The sequence below is a fragment of the Protomyctophum parallelum genome (assembly GCF_964188405.1).
Source record: "Protomyctophum parallelum genome assembly, chromosome: 3".
NCBI lineage: Eukaryota > Metazoa > Chordata > Actinopteri > Myctophiformes > Myctophidae > Protomyctophum > Protomyctophum parallelum.
Genome location: NC_139698.1, coordinates 4848531 through 4871668, shown reverse-complemented (window position 1 = coordinate 4871668; position 23138 = coordinate 4848531). Strand labels below are relative to the sequence as shown.

The 23138-nt window shown below is 44.5% G+C and overlaps 1 protein-coding gene across 1 annotated transcript in view; it reads right to left on the bottom strand.

The window, feature by feature from the left end:
* LOC310856122 (disintegrin and metalloproteinase domain-containing protein 12-like) overlaps nt 1-18232 on the bottom strand; it is a gene marked incomplete at its 5' end in the record, with an annotated part of 45568 nt that extends 27336 nt beyond the window's left edge. The window contains 14 exon segments of the mRNA XM_083761355.1: nt 30-158; nt 1299-1365; nt 2502-2594; nt 4128-4305; nt 5929-6077; nt 7563-7647; nt 9394-9563; nt 10035-10106; nt 12495-12560; nt 13243-13404; nt 13447-13519; nt 14443-14519; nt 16161-16239; nt 18141-18232. Coding sequence (XP_083617481.1) covers nt 30-158; nt 1299-1365; nt 2502-2594; nt 4128-4305; nt 5929-6077; nt 7563-7647; nt 9394-9563; nt 10035-10106; nt 12495-12560; nt 13243-13404; nt 13447-13519; nt 14443-14519; nt 16161-16239; nt 18141-18232 — 1492 coding nt within the window.
* Nucleotides 18233-23138: the final 4906 nt, after the last annotated feature.

Below are 23138 nucleotides of genomic sequence, written 5' to 3'. Positions count from 1 at the left end.
TGTGTGGTGTAGTGTAGTGTTTGACTCACTGGCGCCCCATAGGGTTCGACACTGTGCGTTCAGACTTGCACACACTCCTCCCCAGCAGTAGGAGGCAGCGTCCTCGCAGCGCTCTCCGTTCTGCAAGTAGACGTTGGGGGGGCAGTACGGAGACGTTCCTGCGAAAAGGTCAAAGGTCATACGCGTATCCATCCATCCAATCCATTCGTTATCGACGGATGCAGCGGTTTGGTTGTCAATAGGGGGGGCAGTGTTGTTTTCATTGACTAAAACTAAGACGAATAACGTCCGTCGACTATCTTTTTTCACTGATGAAAACTAAGCTATGCTGACTAAAACTAAGACTAAATATATTGACAATTTCGTCAACAACTAAAAACTAGACTAAAACGTTAGGAAGGGACTATCGTTGTTTAGTTGTTTTTTTTGTTAGTTTTTGTTATTCATGTCCTCACTGTATTGCATTATTGTCGTTGCCTTGCTTTTATTTTATTCTCCATTGTTCTGTAAAGCACTTTGAGCTGCATTTCATGTCATGAAAGGTGCTATACAAATAAAGTGTTATTATTATTATTATTATAGTGGACAAGAGATGCATTATGAGTCATTTTACACTTGGTTGCATGCTGAAAATAGCAGATCTACAAGCTCACAACCAAAATGGACCCGTTCATTTTCTGCTCTCAAGAGTTAAATGATTGTTAAACCTCTGCATTACATAATTTACAAGAAGTCTACACGATTAGGGAATGTAGAATAATTGATATTTGGATCAACGTTTGCCTGTTATCTCTCCTAATGGTACCAACATCAATACAGCCTGTTATCTCTCCTAATGGTACCAACATCAATACAGCCTGTTATCTCTCCTAATGGTACCAACATCAATACAGCCTGTTATCTCTCCTAATGGTACCAACATCAATACAGCCTGTTATCTCTCCTAATGGTACCAACATCAATACAGCCTGTTATCTCTCCTAATGGTACCAACATCAATACAGCCTGTTATCTCTCCTAATGGTACCAACATCAATACAGCCTGTTATCTCTCCTAATGGTACCACCATCAATACAGCCTGTTATCTCTCCTAATGGTACCAACATCAATACAGCCTGTTGTCTCTCCTAATGGTACAAACATCAATACAGCAGGGAACTTATTCTAAGTTTTGGGTCTGAGAGTCATCAAATGTGGTCTGTGGGCAAATGGACAAATAAATAAACCTTGACATGAAAAAGGTTGAAAACCTCTGCATGAATACATTTATTTATTCACTAGTAATTTAATAAATTACCTGTACAGTGTTCGGGGAGATCACATTCTCCCAAAGGTTCCCTGCACACCCACCCTGCTGTACGAAGCTGAAAGGACAATAAATATGTATCATTATTATTATTATTGGGAGATTTATTGGGAGAAGTCAAGCAAGTATATGTTAAATCAGACATGCACGCATTTAGACCTGAGGCAGATTCTAAAAACACCTCCCAAAACCTAGCCTGGGAACCATTTAATTTAGGGTGATCCGGTCGGGAGCGGATGATATGGTTACGTCATGTTGTAGTATTGTTTTGTAGTCGACAGGCAGGAACAACAGGCAGCAACTTTATTGAGGGGAAAGGAAGGTTCCTTCCTTTTCCCTCTCAATAAAAGCTCTCGTAGCCTGTAGCTTTTATTGAGAAAAATCGGTTTGAGGGAAAAGGAAGTTGCCGCCTGTTGTTCCTGCCTGTCGACTACAAAACAATACTACAACATGACGTAACGATATCATCCTGATGACTACAAAACAATACTACGACATGACGTAACGATATCATCCTGATGACTACAAAACAATACTACAACATGACGTAACGATATCATCCTGATGACTACAAAACAATACTACAACATGATGTAACGATATCATCCTGATGACTACAAAACAATACTACAACATGACGTAACGATATCATCCTGATGACTACAAAACAATACTACAACATGACGTAACGATATCATCCTGATGACTACAAAACAATACTACAACATGACGTAACAATATCATCCTGATGACTACAAAACAATACTACAACATGACGTAACAATATCATCCTGATGACTACAAAACAATACTACAACATGACGTAACGATATCATCCTGATGACTACAAAACAATACTACAACATGACGTAACGATATCATCCTGATGACTACAAAACAATACTACAACATGACGTAACGATATCATCCTGATGACTACAAAACAATGACTACAACATGACGTAACGATATCATCCTGATGACTACAAAACAATACTACAACATGACGTAATGATATCATCCTGATGACTACAAAACAATACTACAACATGACGTAACGATATCATCCTGATGACTACAAAACAATACTACAACATGACGCATGACGCGTGTTTTTTTGTGTGTAAACACTGGAGATTCATGTGTGTGCGTGCGTGCGTGCGTGTGTGTGTGTGCGTGCGTGCGTGCGCGTACCTTGCAGTTGTTACAGCAGATTCCATCAGAGGAACACTGAGCTCCTGGAACCAGCTTACACGTGGACGCATTGCAGCACGGGTCATCACACTCCTAGCCAATCACAGAACAGACATCACAAAAAGGGCATCACACTCCTAGCCAATAAGAGAGCGGCGTTACAGAGACAGTTGACTCCCACTGTAACAATTGAATGCGGAAGTGCTCGTTCTATCTCAATGCGATAGTTCCAGCCATAGGAGCAATGTTTGGAACTATATAGCCCATAGGCACCCGCTTTGTCTCAATGGGATAGTTCCAATGTTTGGAACTATAGCCCATAGGCACCCGCTTTGTCTCAATGGGATAGTTCCAATGTTTGGAACTATAGCCCATAGGCACCCCGCTTTGTCTCAATGGGATAGTTCCAATGTTTGGAACTATAGCCCATAGGCGCTTTGTCTCAATGGGATAGTTCCAATGTTTGGAACTATAGCCCATAGGCGCCCGCTTTGTCTCAATGGGATAGTTCCAATGTTTGGAACTATAGCCCATAGGCACCCGCTTTGTCTCAATGGGATAGTTCCAATGTTTGGAACTATAGCCCATAGGCACCCCGCTTTGTCTCAATGGGATAGTTCCAATGTTTGGAACTATAGCCCATAGGCACCCGCTTTGTCTCAATGGGATAGTTCCAATGTGTGGAACTATAGCCCATAGGCACCCCGCTTTGTCTCAATGGGATAGTTCCAATGTTTGGAACTATAGCCCATAGGCACCCGCTTTGTCTCAATGGGATAGTTCCAATGTTTGGAACTATAGCCCATAGGCACCCGCTTTGTCTCAATGGGATAGTTCCAATGTTTGGAACTATAGCCCATAGGCACCCGCTTTGTCTCAATGGGATAGTTCTAATGTTTGGAACTATAGCCCATAGGCACCCGCTTTGTCTCAATGGGATAGTTCCAATGTTTGGAACTATAGCCCATAGGCGCCCCGCTTTGTCTCAATGGGATAGTTCTAATGTTTGGAACTATAGCCCATAGGCACCCGCTTTGTCTCAATGGGATAGTTCTAATGTTTGGAACTATAGCCCATAGGCACCCCGCTTTGTCTCAATGGGATAGTTCCAATGTTTGGAACTATAGCCCATAGGCACCCGCTTTGTCTCAATGGGATAGTTCCAATGTTTGGAACTATAGCCCATAGGCACCCGCTTTGTCTCAATGGGATAGTTCCAATGTTTGGAACTATAGCCCATAGGCACCCGCTTTGTCTCAATGGGATAGTTCTAATGTTTGGAACTATAGCCCATAGGCACCCGCTTTGTCTCAATGGGATAGTTCCAATGTTTGGAACTATAGCCCATAGGCGCCCCGCTTTGTCTCAATGGGATAGTTCTAATGTTTGGAACTATAGCCCATAGGCACCCGCTTTGTCTCAATGGGATAGTTCTAATGTTTGGAACTATAGCCCATAGGCACCCCGCTTTGTCTCAATGGGATAGTTCCAATGTTTGGAACTATAGCCCATAAGCGTGTCGCTACTCTCGGTCCTCTAGGTCTAGGTCCACCCATCAGTTATAGTCACCTCTATCAGTCCACAGTCACACTCCTCTCCTCTCTGTGGCCCACCCATCAGCCTTACCTCTATCAGTCCACAGTCACACTCCTCTCCTCTCTCCACGTAGAGGTTCCCGCAGCGCGGCCCACCCATCAGCCGGTCGGGCTGGGGGACGTTGAACAGACACATGCCCCCCCCGTGGAGCAGGCTGAGTGACAGGTCGTTGGCGCTGCAGCTGCTGAACTGCTGGCCTGGCATCAACCTGTGAACGTGCACGCACGCACACGCACGCATGCGCACATGCACACACAAGCACGCACGCACAAGCACGCACGCACACACACACACACACACAAGCACACGCACGCACGCATACGCACACACAGGGCAAGAAGTGTAAAGTTCATGAACCTGCATGCACGCACTGAGGTTTTGGCTTTTTTTTTCCAGCTACTGTTGCTAACGAGAAAAACCAAAAATAAGGGCATTTTTGTCTACAATTGCAGTTAGTTTTAGTTAGATTTGTAAATACACAATACAGTTTCATCATGCAGTTATCTTTTTTCATTATCATAGTTTTCCGTCATTTCGTTAGTTTTCGGACGTTTTTGATCGTGCGATCTCAAATTAAGGTCTTATCAAGCCCTGAATATCGCATTTCGGCGCATTATGATCCATATTGTTAGTTAAGTCTGCGTGCACGTGCGTGTGCACGGACGACTATGGATTTTGCCCGTTTCTTCCATGGAGGCTAGCGGGCGCTAACAACGATGCTAAAAAACAGGTGAATCTATTTATTTTTTAAACTCTGGATAAAAGCAAATTAATCAAAAGCCGTCTTAACATCTGTGGCTACCTGTACAGATTTAAATATACCTCGGCCATATGTCTTATAGGCACTAAAGCTGTTAATTATTATAATTTCAAAAACAGTTGAAAATAGCAGATTTACAAGCTTGTAGAAGTTGTAGATCTGCTATTTTCACCAGTTTGGGTCAACAAACTAGTGTCTATAGTTTCTGTTGTACTAGACCTGTACATGCCCGTCGGTCACCGGCCTACTTGAGAACGATGCAACTTGGGAACCTAATAATACCCGTTGTCAACTTGTCACAGCACCCGTTTTAACTGTCTGTCTGTGTCCCACATGTGGCATGCAGTGCCAGACTCACCCAGTAGAGGGCTCCGGGGCTACATGCAGTGCCAGACTCACCCAGTAGAGGGCTCCAGGGCTACATGTGGCATGCAGTGCCAGACTCACCCAGTAGAGGGCTCCAGGGCTACATGTGGCATGCAGTGCCAGACTCACCCAGTAGAGGGCTCCAGGGCTACATGTGGCATGCAGTGCCAGACTCACCCAGTAGAGGGCTCCAGGGCTACATGTGGCATGCAGTGCCAGACTCACCCAGTAGAGGGCTCCAGGGCTACATGTGGCATGCAGTGCCAGACTCACCCAGTAGAGGGCTCCAGGGCTACATGTGGCATGCAGTGCCAGACTCACCCAGTAGAGGGCTCCAGGGCTACATGTGGCATGCAGTGCCAGACTCACCCAGTAGAGGGCTCCAGGGCTACATGTGGCATGCAGTGCCAGACTCACCCAGTAGAGGGCTCCAGGGCTACATGTGGCATGCAGTGCCATACTCACCCAGTAGAGGGCTCCAGGGCTACATGTGGCATGCAGTGCCAGACTCACCCAGTAGAGGGCTCCAGGGCTACATGTGGCATGCAGTGCCAGACTCACCCAGTAGAGGGCTCCGGGGCTACATGTGGCATGCAGTGCCAGACTCACCCAGTAGAGGGCTCCAGGGCTACATGTGGCATGCAGTGCCAGACTCACCCAGTAGAGGGCTCCGGGGCTACATGTGGCATGCAGTGCCAGACTCACCCAGTAGAGGGCTCCATGATGCAGCCGCCCATGCGCGGCTCGTTGTCGCAGTGGCAGCGGCGCTCCGCCGTGTCGTGGCTCATCCCCAGGTTGTGGCCCAGCTCATGAGCCACGGTGGAGGCCACGCCCAGAACACTCACCAGGTGGTCCTGGAGGGAGGGAGAGAGACACCGGGAGACAGAGGGAGAGAGAGGGAGAGAGAGACACAGAGAGAGGGAGAGAGACACCGGGAGACAGAGGGAGAGAGAGGGAGAGAGAGACACAGGGAGACAGAGAGACAGGGAGAGAGAGAGACAGAGAGAGAGACAGAGAGAGAGAGAGAGAGAGAGAGAGAGACAGAGAGAGAGGGAGAGAGACACCGGGAGACAGAGGGAGAGAGAGGGAGAGAGAGAGACAGAGAGACACAGGGAGACAGAGAGATAGGGAGAGAGAGAGACAGAGGGAGGGAGGGAGAGAGACACAGGGAGACAGAGAGAGAGGGAGAGAGAGAGAGAGAGAGAGAGAGAGACACCGGGAGACAGAGAGAGAGGGAGAGGGAGAGATTTTGATTTGATTTTGATTTTGATCTCTTTTAGCCTTTCGGCTAATCTTCCAAGAGTCCAGAAATAAATTAAAACATTACAAAACACATTATATTACATTACAAAATAGTACATTGCATTTCAAAGATACATGCACTGATGCTAAACGACAGCAGTGAGTCAAATGTTACAGCGTAATAAAAATACCTCTATAAATTACCTATAATAATAATCCTCAACTCATACAGCCGCGCACACACACCCACGCACACACACACACACACACACACACACACACACACACACACACACACACACACACACACACACACACACACACACACACACACACACACACACACACACACACACACACACACACACACACAGTTCATTCACCCATCTATGGTGGACTATGCATGGCAGGGTCGTCCTCTTCGATCCCGGGCTCTTGGTGTTGAAGTGTATACTTCACAGCAAGACGCTGAACCCCTAATTGCTCCCGATGTGCAGGTCGGTGCCTTGCATGGTTTCCTCTGCCATCGCTGTATGAATGTGTGTGTGAATGGGCGAATGCAATGCACAATATATGTAAAGCTGTTTGCATGTGTATGTGTGTAAATGGGTTTATGTAATGCACAATCTATGTAAAGCTTTAGGCGCTATATATAAATGCACCATATACCTAGCCTGGTTAATAAACCAGACTAATATCGCACGGACCGCGGGATATTAGTCTGGGGAGGCTCAGCTTGGATTTCATTTCCAGGGGAGCGGGTTGAAACCTTTTCTCTTTGACGCAATTGGTCAGAGCTACTGTCAGTCAAAGGTCTCAAGCATTGAAAGTCACTGTACCAAAGCCCGCCCATATTGCATACCGTGTCCCGATTGGCCGCCCCATTTCTCTGGTGTAGGAAATGGGCGTACAATTGAGCCTCTCCAGACCGTAATCCGCCGGCAGGCAATTTATTTTTGCCAACGGCTGATTCGGTCTGGTTTATTATAACCAGGCTACCATTTAGCATTTACAGAGATAGAAATGAGTGCAGTTTGATGCATGTTCGTATGGTTTTATTGGTCACAGGAAAAAGGATGAGCGCGGCGCTCTCTCACCACGTTGACTCCTCCAGAACGGTCCCGGGAACACATGGAGGACTGGGACGCCATGCCCACTGTGGTCCCCCCGAAAGACTCCCCCCTGGAAACAACACAACCACACATCATTGGTTCCCATGCCCACTGTGGTTCCTCCTAAAAGGCTCCCCCCTGGAAACAACACAACGACACATCATTGGTTCCCATGCCCACTGTGGTCCCGCCCAAAAGACCCCCCCCTGGGAACACAACGACACATCATTGGTTCCCATGCCCACTGTGGTCCCTCCGAAAGACTCCCCCCTGGAAACAACACAACCACACATCATTGGTTCCCATGCCCACTGTGGTCCCGCCCAAAAGGCTCCCCCCTGGAAACAACACAACGACACATCATTGGTTCCCATGCCCACCGTGGTCCCTCCGAAAGGCTCCCCCCTGGAAACAACACAACGACACATAGTTGGTTCCCATGCCCACTGTGGTCTCGCGAGCTGTGCGTTATCGTGCCGTAAACAGTATCGTTTTTATTGCGTACATAACAAGCTGTTTTATCGTAGCTAAATGAGGCAGTAGTTTTAATACAGTCATAACAAGCTGTGTGTTATCGCCTAAACGAGGCAGTAGTTTTATCACATACATAACGAGTTGTGCGTTATCGTGACGTAGACATTCATTACGTACATAACCAGCTGTGCGTTATCGTTCTAAACGAGGCAGTACGTACATAACCAGCTGTGCGTTATCGTTCTAAACGAGGCAGTACGTCGTACATAACCAGCTGTGCGTTATCGTTCTAAACGAGGCAGTACGTCGTACATAACCAGCTGTGCGTTATCGTTCTAAACGAGGCAGTACGTCATACATAACCAGCTGTGTGTTACCGTTCTAAACGAGGCAGTACGTCGTACATAACCAGCTGTGTGTTATCGTTCTAAACGAGGCAGTACGTCGTACATAACCAGCTGTGCGTTATCGTTCTAAACGAGGCAGTACGTACATAACCAGCTGTGCGTTATCGTTCTAAACGAGGCAGTACGTACATAACCAGCTGTGCGTTATCGTTCTAAACGAGGCAGTACGTCGTACATAACCAGCTGTGTGTTATCGTTCTAAACGAGGCAGTACGTACATAACCAGCTGTGCGTTATTGTTCTAAACGAGGCAGTACGTCGTACATAACCAGCTGTGTGTTATCGTTCTAAACGAGGCAGTACGTCGTACATAACCAGCTGTGCGTTATTGTTCTAAACGAGGCAGTACGTCGTACATAACCAGCTGTGCGTTATCGTTCTAAACGAGGCAGTACGTCGTACATAACCAGCTGTGCGTTATCGTTCTAAACGAGGCAGTACGTCGTACATAACCAGCTGTGCGTTATCGTTCTAAACGAGGCAGTACGTCGTACATAACCAGCTGTGCGTTATCGTTCTAAACGAGGCAGTACGTACATAACCAGCTGTGCGTTATCGTAGCTAAACGAGGCAGTACGTACATGACCAGCTGTGCGTTATCATTCTAAACGAGGCAGTACGTACATAACCAGCTGTGCGTTATCGTAGCTAAACGACCCTGTACGTACATAACCAGCTGTGCGTTATCGTTCTAAACGAGGCAGTACGTCGTACATAACCAGCTGTGCGTTATCGTTCTAAACGAGGCAGTACGTACATAACCAGCTGTGCGTTATCGTTCTAAACGAGGCAGTACGTACATAACCAGCTGTGTGTTATCGTTCTAAACGAGGCAGTACGTCGTACATAACCAGCTGTGTGTTATCGTTCTAAACGAGGCAGTACGTCGTACATAACCAGCTGTGCGTTATCATTCTAAACGAGGCAGTACGTACATGACCAGCTGTGCGTTATCGTGGCGTAAACGAGGCAGCAGCTCATTGGTCCTCCAGTCCAGGAAGCGGCTCAGCGTCTCGGCGGGACTTCTGTCCACGTTGATCTTGTCTCTGTCGCTCCAGATCTCCACACCCGTCAGAGCCACGCGCACGTTCAGCGCACGGTAGAACTGTCGCGTGCACGCACACATGTGCACACGCGCACACACACACACACACACACACACACACACACACACACACACACAGTTAACGATTGAATCGGTTATAAATAACGAAATGGGGAATGTTTGTCATTCATTCATTGCATTTGTAGTTTAATTCATTCATTCATTCAGTGTATTTGTAGTTTCATTCATTCAGTGTATTTGTAGTTTCATTCATTCATTCAGTGTATTTGTAGTTTCATTCATTCATTCATTAATTCATTCAGTGTATTTGTAGTTTCATTCATCCATTCAGTGTATTTGTAGTTTCATTCATCCATTCAGTGTATTTGTAGTTTCATTCATTCATTCATTCATTCAGTGTATTTGTAGTTTCATTCATTCATTCAGTGTATTTGTAGTTTCATTCGTTCATTCTGTGTATTTGTAGTTTAATTCATCCATCCATTATAGTGTAGTAGAGTAGAGTCTCACCCAGTCGACCTGGTTGGCCACGTCCAGCATCCGATATATGATGGTTTTATTGTTCCTCTGGTAGTTTAAATACTGAAATATCAAACATAACATATGATGGTTTTGTTGTTCCTCTGGTAGTTTAAATACTGAAATATCAAACATAACATATGATGGTTTTATTCTTCCTCTGGTAGTTTAAATACTGAAATATCAAACATAACATATGATGGTTTTATTCTTCCTCTGGTAGTTTAACCCATTCTGACCTGAGATCAGATTCTAAAAATGTCTTCTACATCCTGACAGTTTTCCATTCTGACCTGAGATCAGATTCTAAAAATATCTTCTACATCCTGACAGTTTCCCATTCTGACCTGAGATCAGATTCTAAAAAAAATTCTTCTACGTCAGTCGCTCTTCGATTTTCCAAAAATAGCAGACCTACAAGCTCATAGCGCGCCACTCGGTGGCGCGCTACGAGCTTGTAGATCTGCTATTTTTCAATAGCTAAAGCATAGCATAATGCCAACACCAAAACGGGTTCCCGTTCAGAATGGGTTAACTACTGAAATATCAAACATAATAGAAATTGACTTGACTTGTTCATTTTATTTAAATTATTATTATTTTAGTTTTGAGTATGTTGACGAAACGGAAGGAGACAAAAAACTATGATTTGTTCCAAAACTAAAACGTTTGATCATGAATTTTCAATTATTGTAAAATCGTACATTTCTGTCATTTTTTCTTTAACTTTTGGTAAGTATAGTCCGGCAGCCGACAGGCTTCTTTTGTTTAAAGTGGGAAATGTGGTATATAGTCTTTTGTGTTGGCCTAAAATATTGTCTATATATACTGTACATACATTCATGAATCCACCTGCTGACCGGCTGTCACTATTGGGCAATTTTTATTTTCATAAACATATCCTAAGGCAGGCAAAATTGTCAAACTTCCCTTATGCTTTAACATATCCATGTCAGTCGCTCTTCGATTTTAAAAAAATAGCAGACCTACAAGCTCATAGCGCGCCACTCGGTGGCGCGCTATGAGCTTGTAGGTCTGCTATTTTTCAATAGCTAAAGCATAATATGATGCTAACACCAAAAAGGGTTCCCGCCCAGAATGGGTTAAGTGACATGTCAATCTAGGGGGTTTTCATTATTCTGAATACATTCCAAGCATTAGTTTTGCTCCTTGGGCTAAAAAAAAAGCCATAGCTACTTCAAATGTGCCCAAAATGTGCTGATGACCTCATCACATTTGTCAAGGTTCAAGGTTTCTTTGTTTTGTCTCCCAAGGGAGAAATTTGTCTTGGACCCCAAAGGACCCGCCATGACGTCTAAGGCCATCATTTAGCCCAGGGAGTGTTTTTTGTGCCAAAATAATTCTTGGAATGGATTCAGAATCATAAAAGGGTAGGTACCCTCACAAAAAACATGCAGTAATCCTGGTCACTATACTGCCGCCCCCTGGCCAGCCGGAAGGAACTGGTTGGAATAACGTGTTCCTTCCACGCGCTATACGTCCAACCAGGGAAACTCCCCCCTGTCAGGTGTAAAGGAGCAACTTGGACACTCAGGCATGAAGGAAGCATGAGTTCAAGTCCGTTGCTCTCCCCTTGTCCCCCATATATGGGGACTAGGTTGGTCTCCCCTTGTCCCCCATATATGGGGACTAGGTTGGTCTCCCCTTGTCCCCCATATATCGGGACTAGGTTGCTCTCCCCTTGTCCCCCATATATGGGGACTAGGTTGGTCTCCCCTTGTCCCCCATATATGGGGACTAGGTTGGTCTCCCCTTGTCCCCCATATATGGGGACTAGTTTGGTCTCCCCTTGTCCCCCATATATGGGGACTAGGTTGGTCTCCCCTTGTCCCCCATATATGGGGACTAGGTTGCTCCCCCCTTGTCCCCCATATATGGGGACTAGGTTGGTCTCCCCTTGTCCCCCATATATGGGGACTAGGTTGGTCTCCCCTTGTCCCCCATATATGGGGACTAGGTTGGTGGAGGGTGTGTAGAGCCCAGGATCACATTAGATGATTGACACAGGGGTGAAAAATGGGTTACAAAATCGTGGAATAATAAATATAAAATATATTTAAAAAAATAATAATCATAAAACCCCCTAGTTTGACACGTCACATGCTACTTAAAGCATAAGGAAAGTTTGACATTTTTGCCTGCCATAGGAGGTTAATGGTAGCCACAAGAAACTCCTATAAAAAAGAACTGTGAGCTTGTATATCGGCTATTTTCAGCAAGTGTAAAATCAGTCATTATACGACGGCATCAAGGCCCGCAAAAATACATTTTAGTCGACTAAAATCTCATGACATTTAGTCGACTAAAACTAAAACATTCCAGGTGACTAAAATGTGACTGAAACTAAATGAAAACTATTGAAGAGACTATGACAAAAACTAAAATCTAATAATTTGCTGCCAAAAACAACAGTGTAATATGAAAACCTACCTCCTGGTGATCTGCCACCAACACCAGCTCGATGTACTTGGTTTCTGACAGGATGTCTCTCTTCCTCTGCAATTAACACAAGATTAATTAACATCATTAACACTTAGGGCTGTATTTTGCGTGTCTTAAGTACCAGGTCTTATTCCCTAACTTGAGTAAACTAAAGACCTGGAGGCGTGATCAATGCTCTTTGGCTATTCTGAGTGGCCAAACAGCATTGATCACACCTCCAGGTCTTTAGTTTACTCAAGTTATAGGTAATAAGACCTGGTACTTAAGACACGCAAAATACAGCCCTTAGCCCGCTAGCATTTATTGACAAATCAGGATCTAATTATTAACGCCAGCATTTTTCCCCAGTTGAGCTCTTGTTTTGAAAAGCCACAATTCCAGACTTCCTGGAAGTGAACATAAACTAGTTCAAATGTTGTTTACAAGATGGATCTATCTTTGTTTTGACCAAAAATGCCATCTGGGACAAGGAGTAGGAGATACAGTTTGTTTGTTTGTGTGTGTGTGTGTGTGTGTGTGTGTGTGTGTGTGTGTGTGTGTGTGTGTGTGTGTGTGTGTGTGTGTGTGTGCGTGCGTTCTCACCCTGTGTGTGTGTGTGTGTGTGTGTGTGTGTGTGTGTGTGTGTGTGTGTGTGTGTGTGTGTGTGTGTGTGTGTGCGTTCTCACCCTGTGTGTGTGTGTGTGTGTGTGTGTGTGTGTGTGTGTGTGTGTGTGTGTGTGTGTGTGTGCGTTCTCACCCTGTGTGTGTGTGCCGCTGCATGGAGAGGAGGTACAGGGGTGTGTGACACTCCGCAGCTAGCCGCCACCGGGCCGGGGGAGCCCTCTGGTGGCGAGGTCGGGTACAGCGGATGGACCGTGACGTCTTCTGGCTCCTCCCCTCCTCCTCCTCCTCCTCCTCCTCCTCCTCCTCCTCCTCCTCCTCCTCCTCCTCCTCCGCTCCCCTCTCCTCCCCCCGTCTCCCCCTCCCCAGGCTGCAGTTCAAAGGTCAGGGTGGAGTTGAGCGCCACGATGCCCCTGAAAATATAACATCGTAAAAAGATCAAAACAGGAGTTTCTCCTTTGTTTGTTTGTTTGTTTGTTTGTTGTGGGGGCACGCTGGCGCCTGCTGTTAACCCATTCTGACCTGAGATCAGATTCTAAACATGTCTTCTACATCCCTGACAGTTTTCCATTCTGACCTGAGATCAGATTAAAAAAAATGTCTTCTACATTACTGACAGTTTTCCATTCTGACCTGAGATCAGATTCTAAAAATGTCTTCTACCTCCCGACAGTCTTCTGAAAAAGCTATGTTTCTATGTCAGTCGTTCTTTGATTTTTCAAAAAATAGCAGACCTACAAGCTCATAGCGCGCCACTCGGTGGCGCGCTATGAGCTTGTAGATCTGCTATTTTTTCAATAGCTTTAGTTTAAAGCATAGCATGATGCTAACACCAAAAGGGGTTATATTATAACCTCATTGTCGACCTTGTAGAGCTGTTATCTCTGACCCCCCCGGGGGTCTGACCTCTGACCTCTGACCCCCCGGGGGTCCCCGGACCGCACTTTGAGAACCACTTGATTTACAGCACCATGTCATGTGACCTAGTGACCATGTGACCAGGAGCCACTCACATGATCCAACACACATCTGATAAATCCTGCTCTATGTCCAAACAAACGCACACACAGACACGCGCACACGCACGCACTCACACACACACACACACACACACGCACACACGCACACACACATACACGCACGTACGTTGCAACACAGCAGAGCTTATAGCTTCTGTTCAGGTCAAAGGTGACGGAGATTAGCTGAGCTCGCGTTAATGAGAGGAAACGTACACACTTTTTCTGCTGTTCATCCAGGCTATGACTGTGCGTGCGTGCGTGCGTGCGTGCCTGTGTGCGTGCCTGTGTGCGTTGCGTGCGTGCGTGTGTGCGTGTACCTGAGTCCGGAGCAGGTGCTGAGGGCGACTCTGGACTGTGGGAATCCTCTGACTGACCCATGGTAGTAGCACAGAGTCTGGAATGACATCATCATCATTTTAATAATAATAATAATAATAACAACAATAACCAACCTTTACGCCCCATGTTTGGCCCCATGCCAACACCAACAGTCTTTAGACAAACACTCATCATTAGACTGCTTACGATTATTGGCATTTTGCTCTCTGTATTTAGAGTAGAGTTTATTTATTTTGGTCATTCAAACAAATCAATACAGTGCCTGCTTTTCTTTTTTTGCAAAATAAACATTGACCAAAAAGGTGTAGGCTGAAGCCTAAGCTTATAGTGCCTACCCTTCTAACAGATAAACGGCTTTCATAGGTAAAAAAAACAACAAGAAAACAAAACAAAAACAAACAAACATAACATAAAACAAAAACAAAGACAGACAGGACAATACAGTTAACAGGAACAAGACAAAACACAAAACGAGAAAACAATCAATGTTCTATTCACGCGAGCTACATAATATGTGTTTGATTGATCGAATACTGTATTTAGTCAGACACGTAAACAGGCATGTGGTACAGTACACAAGTGCAGTCAGCCATTGAGGCTGAAAGGATAACACAATAAAGGTCCCAGGCAGGGACTCAGCTTCCATTGTATTCGATTCATCAACATGGCAATAGCATTAACATACTGTACATAACGTATGCGTCATCAGCGGATGGAGGAGGAGAGTGTGGAAGTGTATACGGGTTCAGCAACCATGGGAGAAGTGTGTTCGTTAACCCATTCTGGGCAGGAACCCCTTTAAGCCATTCTGACCTGAGATCAGATTCATAACGAGGTGTCCGCCGGACACACACTGGTCCTGATGAACCCATTCTGACCTGAGATCAGATTCTAATTTTTTTTTTTCTTTTTTTTTTCTTCAAAAATAGCAGACCTACAAGCTGATATCGCGCCACTCGGTGGCGCGATATGAGCTTGTAGATCTGCTATTTTTCAATAGCTAAAGCATAACATGATGCCGACACCAACGCCACGTTATACTTTAGCCATTGAAAAATAGCAGATCCACAAGCTCATAGCACGGCACTATGAGGGGAGGAGGGGGGGGGGGGGGATCCTTCACATGAAAATGTTTGAGAACGACTGTTCTGTTGTGCTTGAAAAGTTGAAATGTTCTGTAATTCTGCAAACTGTACAAAAATACATATTTCAATCAATCAATATAGAAACATGAGGTTTTTCTGAAAACGGTCATGATTTTGAAGACATTTGTAGAATCGTTCTCAGGTCTAAATAGGCAATAATAAAGTCCTTAATGGACGCCTGCAGTTCCGAAAGGTATCGCAGAAGTGCATCAATGACGTTAAAGAACACCCCCGAGGCGAAATATTGCATTTATACAACAGTTACCCTTAAAACTAAGATAAGTCGCTGAAATGACCAGTATGGGTGGCTGGATGGTAACCACAAGGTTGCCAGTTCGAACCCTGTGGGCTCCCCCAGAGTTAGTGTCCTTGAGCAAGACACTGAACCCCTAATTGCTCCTGATGTGCTGGTTGGGTGCCTTGCATGGTTTCCGCCGCCATCGGTGTGTGAATGGGTGAATTGAAAAAAAATTCAACCCCTTTTGGTGTTAGCATTACGTTATGCTTTAGCTATTGAAAAATAGCAGATCTACAAGCGAGCGTGTACTCACCAAGGGGTCCGTCTCCATGGAGACCCCGGTGCCGTTGGGGAGGTAGTAGAAGACATTGGGGGGCTTGGGGAGAAGACCACTGCAACACACACACACACACACACACACACACACACACACACACACACACACACACGTTAACCCTCTATGTCCTGAGGCTGATTCCACAAAATGTCTTCTAAATCCCAACAGTTTTCTGAAAAAAATGTGCGTGTGCTCTCATGGAAGTGGCAATAATAACTGGTGTGGTGAGCTGCCATACATCGTTACACCAGAAGGGGGCAGACATGCTTTGATGTTCACTGGATGTGAGACATGCTCAGTGCAATCTATACACACCTGGTATGGAATGATCCAGATTTAACTTCCAATCTATTCACACCTGGTATGGAATGATCCAGATTTAACTTCCAATCTATTCACACCTGGTATGGAATGATCCAGATTTAACTTCCAATCTATTCACACATGGTATGGAATGATCCAGATTTAACTTCCAATCTATTCACACCTGGTATGGAATGATCCAGATTTAACTTCCAATCTATTCACACCTGGTATGGAATGATCCAGATTTAACTTCCAATCTATTCACACATGGTATGGAATGATCCAGATTTAACATTCAATCTATTCACACCTGGTATGGAATGATCCAGATTTAACATTCAATCTATACACATGTGGTATGGAATGATCCAGATTTAACTTTCAATCTATACACACGTGGTATGGAATGATCCAGATTTAACTTCCAATCTATTCACACGTGGTATGGAATGATCCAGATTTAACATTCAATCTATTCACACCTGGTATGGAATGATCCAGATTTAACTTCCAATCTATTCACACGTGGTATGGAATGATCCAGATTTAACTTTCAATCTATTCACACCTGGTATGGAATGATCCAGATTTAACTTCCAATCTATTCACACGTGGTATGGAATGATCCAGATTTAACGTTCAATCTATTCACACCTGGTATGGAATGATCCAGATTTAACAATTATTGACACATACTTCCCAATATTATTAACATAATGGTTGTCTACTACTACAAGTTAAGACGCGCAAACGCAGCTCGTAAATTACAATAACAACAATTAGAATAAATGACATACTAAAAGAAATGTTTACTGGTTTTTGTCCAGGTCCTACTACTACGAACTAGTCTATCATGCTCCAGTTTTGGCTTCACTGCACTGGCTTCCGGTTGTTTTGGGATTGATTTTAAAACTATTCTGACCTGAGATCAGATTCATACAAGGTTTCCGCCGGACACACACTGGTCTGATGAACCCATTCTGACCTGATATCAGATTCTAAAAATGTCAGTCGCTCTTCGATTTTTCAAAAATAGCAGACCTACAAGCTCGTATCGCGCCACTCGGTGGCGCGATACGAGTTTGTAGATCTGCTATTTTTCAATAGCTAAAGCATAACATGATGCTAACACCAAAATGGGTGCTCGGTCAGAATGGATTAAAACTATTTTACTTGTCTATAAAGCTCTCAATGGTCTCGCACCTTCCTACCTACATGACTGCCTGCCTAAATATGTCCCAAACCGCCCGCTAAGGTCTTCCACTGCTGGCCTGCTCGCTTTGCCCAAAAAAATGGCAACACACAAATACGGGGAAGCAGCTTTTTGCTTCTATGGGCCGACGGCATGGAACAAGCTCCCTCTGTACCTTCGTCAGGCAGCCTCTGTAGACATTTATAAAGCTCAGCTCAAGACCCACTATTCTACACTCTTGCTTTTAATTGATCTTTTATTTGTTGTTATTCATGTCCTCACTGTATTGCATTACTGCTTGTTTTTTAATGTTTATACCTTGCTTTTCTTTACTTTCTTTCTCCGTTGCTCTGTAAAGCACTTTGAGCTGCATTTCATGTCATGAAAGGTGCTATACAAATAAAGTGTTATTATTATATTATTATTATTACTATAATAACTATAACTATAATTCTTACTGGTTTTTCTCCAGGTCCAGAGAGTAGAAGGTTCCTCCAAACTGTACGACACATTCCAGTCTGTCTGGGTGACCGCTCTGTTGGAGAGACATTACAATGACATCATTATAAATATATATATTTAATATTGTAAACGTTAAATATTAAATTACAACACATTCCAGTCTGTCCGGGTGACCGCTCTGTTGGAGAGACATTACAATGACATCATTATAAATATATATATTTAATATTATAAACATTAAACATTAAATACAACACATTCCAGTCTGTCTGGGTGACCGCTCTGTTGGAGAGACATTACAATGACATCATTATAAATATATATATTTAATATTATAAACATTAAACATTAAATACAACACATTCCAGTCTGTCTGGGTGACCGCTCTGTTGGAGAGACATTACAATGACATCAATATAAATATATTTAATATTATAAACATGTCATTAGATAGAACACATTCCAGTCCGTTAATCTGTTGGGAGAGACATTATAATGAATGCATTATAAATACATATATTTAATATTGTAAACATTAAATACAACAAATCGCAGTCAGGGCTGCAACTAACGATTATTTTCATAATCGATTCATCTGCCGATCATATAACCCATTTTGACCTGAGATCAGATTCTAAAAATGTCTTCAACATCCTGACAGTTTTCATTCTGACCCGAGATCAGATTTAAAAAAAAGTGCCCTTCTGGGCACAGGTCTCCACCAGGATTTCTTCCTCAGCCTAGTGGGAATATGCGTGCACAGTTTCATCGCAATCGGACGCTGCGAGTTGTGGCGATTTGTACAATCGATTTGTACAAGCCAATCGTGGCCAATCAGGATGGAATATGATAAATCAAACAAACCTGTCTTGATCACATGACTATGGAGATCATGTGTACCGATTTGCGTGAAATGTGGATAAAATCTGAAGGAGTAATAATAGAAAATGTGTTTTACATATGTGGGCCTCCTGGTGGCGCTATAAAGAGCAGATGTGAAAAATTCCAGGCAAAGGTTTTTCCTTGGCCTCTAGGGAGTTGGCATACAAAGTTATCCACAGATCCGTGCAGTTAGAGGTAAAAACACTTTTCGGCCAGTTATAGCGCCACCTTGAGGCTGAGTTGAAATTGTTCATGTGGCATTTTGTCCTCGGCCTAGTGGGAATGTGGGTGCACAATTTCACGGAAATCACGCGATGTGTTCATGATTTGCAGCATTTTGTTTGAAACTGAGCACTCCTGTGAACTTTGGAAGCCAATCTTAGCCAATCAGGATGGAGTCTGAGAAATGTGAAAGACCGGTTTCGTTGAATGGCTCTAGAGAGACTGTGTACCAATGTGCGTGATGTTTGGACAAAATCTGTGCAAAAACTTGTTTTGCACAAAGCGGCCTCCTGGTGGCGCTATAACAGGCCGTTCTGGAAAGTTTGGGGCAGAGGTTCATCGTTGGCATCCAGGGAGTGTGTGTGCAAAATTTGGCATTGACCGGGTTAACGGTGGCCGAGATTAGCTCCTCACGGACGGACGGACGGACGGACGGACACACGGACGGACGGAGTGCAAAACATACTCTCCCCCCATGCCTTCGGCCTGGTGGAGACAAAGATGTCTTCTACATCCTGACAGTTTTCTGGAAAAGCTATGTTTCTATGTCAGTCGTCCTTCAATTTTTCAAAAATAGCAGACCTACAAGCTCGTAGCGCGCCACTGGCAATACAGTATTATGTATCAATACAGTATTGCTTTGTTTTCAAAATATACGGTTTTCTAATGAATATTTTTTTCATTTCCTGAAAAATGAACATTTTGGAGTCCTCCCGACACAGAGATATTGTCATGTCATTGGTTTAGTGGAATACTGTATTGCCATTGGTTCAGTGCTGAGTCATGTCATTGGTTTAGTGGAATACTGTATTGCCATTGGTTCAGCGCTGAGTCATGGTGACAGAATGGACAATGGAAGTCACTTCCTGTCCTCCACGAGATATCTCGTTGGAATGCTTTTTTTATCCCACGATTTTGTAACCCATTTTTCACCCCTGTGTCAATCATCTAATGTGATCCTGGGCTCTACACACCCTCCACCAACCTAGTCCCCATATATGGGGGACAAGGGGAGACCAACCTAGTCCCCATATATGGGGGACAAGGGGAGACCAACCTAGCCCCCATATATGGGGGACAAGGGGAGACCAACCTAGTCCCCATATATGGGGGACAAGGGGAGACCAACCTAGTCCCCATATATGGGGGACAAGGGGAGACCAAACCTAGTCCCCATATATGGGGGACAAGGGGAGAGCAACGGACTTGAACTCATGCTTCCTTCATGCCTGAGTGTCCAAGTTGCTCCTTTACACCTGACAGGGGGGAGTTTCCCTGGTTGGACGTAGCACGTGGAAGGAACACGTTATTCCGACCAGTTCCTTTCCCCTCCATCAGGCACCCCGGCTGGCCAGGGGGAGGCAGTATAGAGACCAGTTCCTTTCCCCTCCATCAGGCGCCCCGGCTGGCCAGGGGGAGGCAGTTTAGAGACCAGTTCCTTTCCCCTCCATCAGGCGCCACCGGCTGGCCAGGGGGAGGCAGTATAGAGACCAGTTCCTTTCCCCTCCATCAGGCGCCACCGGCTGGCCAGGGGGAGGCAGTTTAGAGACCCCTAAACAGCCCTGTTTTAAGTTGTTTCCTGTCTATCTGCACTATGTCCTATCGATAAAAAGGATGAACTATACAAGGCATTCGGGGTCATGGTCAGAGTACGTATTCGCCCAGGACCCGGTCCAACCCACCACCACCCTTCCTGATCACCTTTTAAACAAGTGTAAAAGTTTAGAAAACGCCTTCGTCCAAAAAGCAGTCAGATCAGCAAACACAGGATGCCATGTCTGTCACTCCCCTTTCCCCACACACCTTAGGTCAGCGGGCGGTCCATTATTATGGAACTAAAATACTTATACTGGCTAAATATACTGGCTAAATATACTGGCTAAATATACTGGCTAAATATACTGGCTAAATATACTGGCAAAGCTCAGTTTTTTTACATAATAGGTATGCCTAGTTAAATCATTTTGCGCGGGAACCCCTTTTGGTGTTGGCATTATGTTATGCTTTAGCTATTTAAAAATAGCAGATCTACAAGCTCATAGCGCGCCGCCGAGTGGCGCGCTATGAGCTTGTAGATCTGCTATTTTTGAAGAATCGGCGAAAAGTGACATGAAAAGTGTATGAGAACGACTGACGTAAAAAAAACAGCTTTATCAAGAAAACAGTCAGGATGTAGAAGACATTTTTAGAATCTGATCTCAGGTCAGAATGAAAACAGTCAGGATGTAGAAGACATTTTTAGAATCTGATCTCAGGTCAGAATGAAAACAGTCAGGATGTAGAAGACATTTTTAGAATCTGATCTCAGGTCAGAATGAAAACAGTCAGGATGTAGAAGACATTTTTAGAATCTGATCTCAGGTCAGAATGAAAACTGTCAGGATGTAGAAGACATTTTTAGAATCTGATCTCAGGTCAGAATGGGGTTAAACAACTAGTCGACTATAGTAAACTAGGCAACTAGTAAAAAATCACTGGAAGTGAAAGCCCTACAGTTTGTTGGGTCAAACCAGAGACTCTGAACGGTGGGAGTGTAAGTGGTGCCTCGCTACCAGTACCAGTACACAGAAGTGAACCTTTCAAAGCCAGTTTTCTCAACCCACCGTTTCTCTGCAAGACATTACTCTATAAGACATATCTCCAAAACTGGTGGGTCAAACTGAACAACAAATATGTCAATTTTACGCTATGATTCCCTGCTTTCATATGACATGACAAAAAAAATAAAAAAATCCAAATTTAGTCACATATGTACTGTACTAGTGGGCCTACCAGGGGTTGGATTGGCGGGGGTGTGGGAGGGGGGGGGGGTGGACATATGGACTAGCGTGGCGTCAGGCGATAGGGCTCCTGCCCTGGTATGGGCCTCATGGATCGGCTTACAGCGCATGAGGAAATGTGTGTTGTTCGGGTTTAACCCATTCTGACCTGAGATCAGATTCATGCGAGGTTTCCGCCGGACACACACTGGTCTGATGAACCCATTCTGACCTGAGATCAGATTCTAAAAATGTCAGTCGCTCTTCGATTTTTCAAAAATAGCAGACCTACAAGCTCGTATCGCGCCACTCGGTGGCGCGATACGAGCTTGTAGATCTGCTATTTTTAAATAGCTAAAGCAAAACATGATGCCAACACCAAAATGGGTGCCCGGTCAGAATGGGTTTAAGCCACCTCTGTCACCGTTAGCTTCCAACCACGTTTTAACGATTGTTTTAGACTTTATAGGCTGTTGAAAAATAGCAGATCTATACCTAATGCGTGTGAAACTGCAGGGTGGTCCATGACATTAACATGTTTCGGAATCACTGCTATAGAGCCGTGAAAATCCTCCCTTATCGAGGTCAGTGGCATGTGTTTTCAAATGGGGGGTCCGTGGGCTAATAAATGTTGATTTGGGGGTCCTTGACACGAAAAGGTTGGGGAACCACGGTGTCAAAACAACATTATAGAATTAGGACACAACGTTTGGGCTGTGAACGGCCTTCATCAGGTGACAGTAAAGCCTGTGTGTGGACCACTTCTTCACTGTATGCATCTACCTTTGTCCAGCACCAGCCAAGAACTGGATGTGCACAAGCCACCTGCTTTTTAACCCATTCGGACCTGAGATCAGATTAAAAAAATGTATTTTTTCAAAAACAGCAGACCTACAAGCTCGTAGCGCGCCACTCGGTGGCACGCTATGAGCTTGTAGGTCTGCTATTTTTCAATAGCTAAAGCATGACATGATGCCGACACCAAAATGGGTTCCCGCCCAGAATGGGTTAAGCTAAAAATCCTAAACGTCTTTAACATATATTTTTGTTACAAACATAAAGACCCCAGAGAAAGTGTTCTAATTCTTCTAAACGTCATTAACACTTCTGTCCCTTTAAGCCCCATTGCTA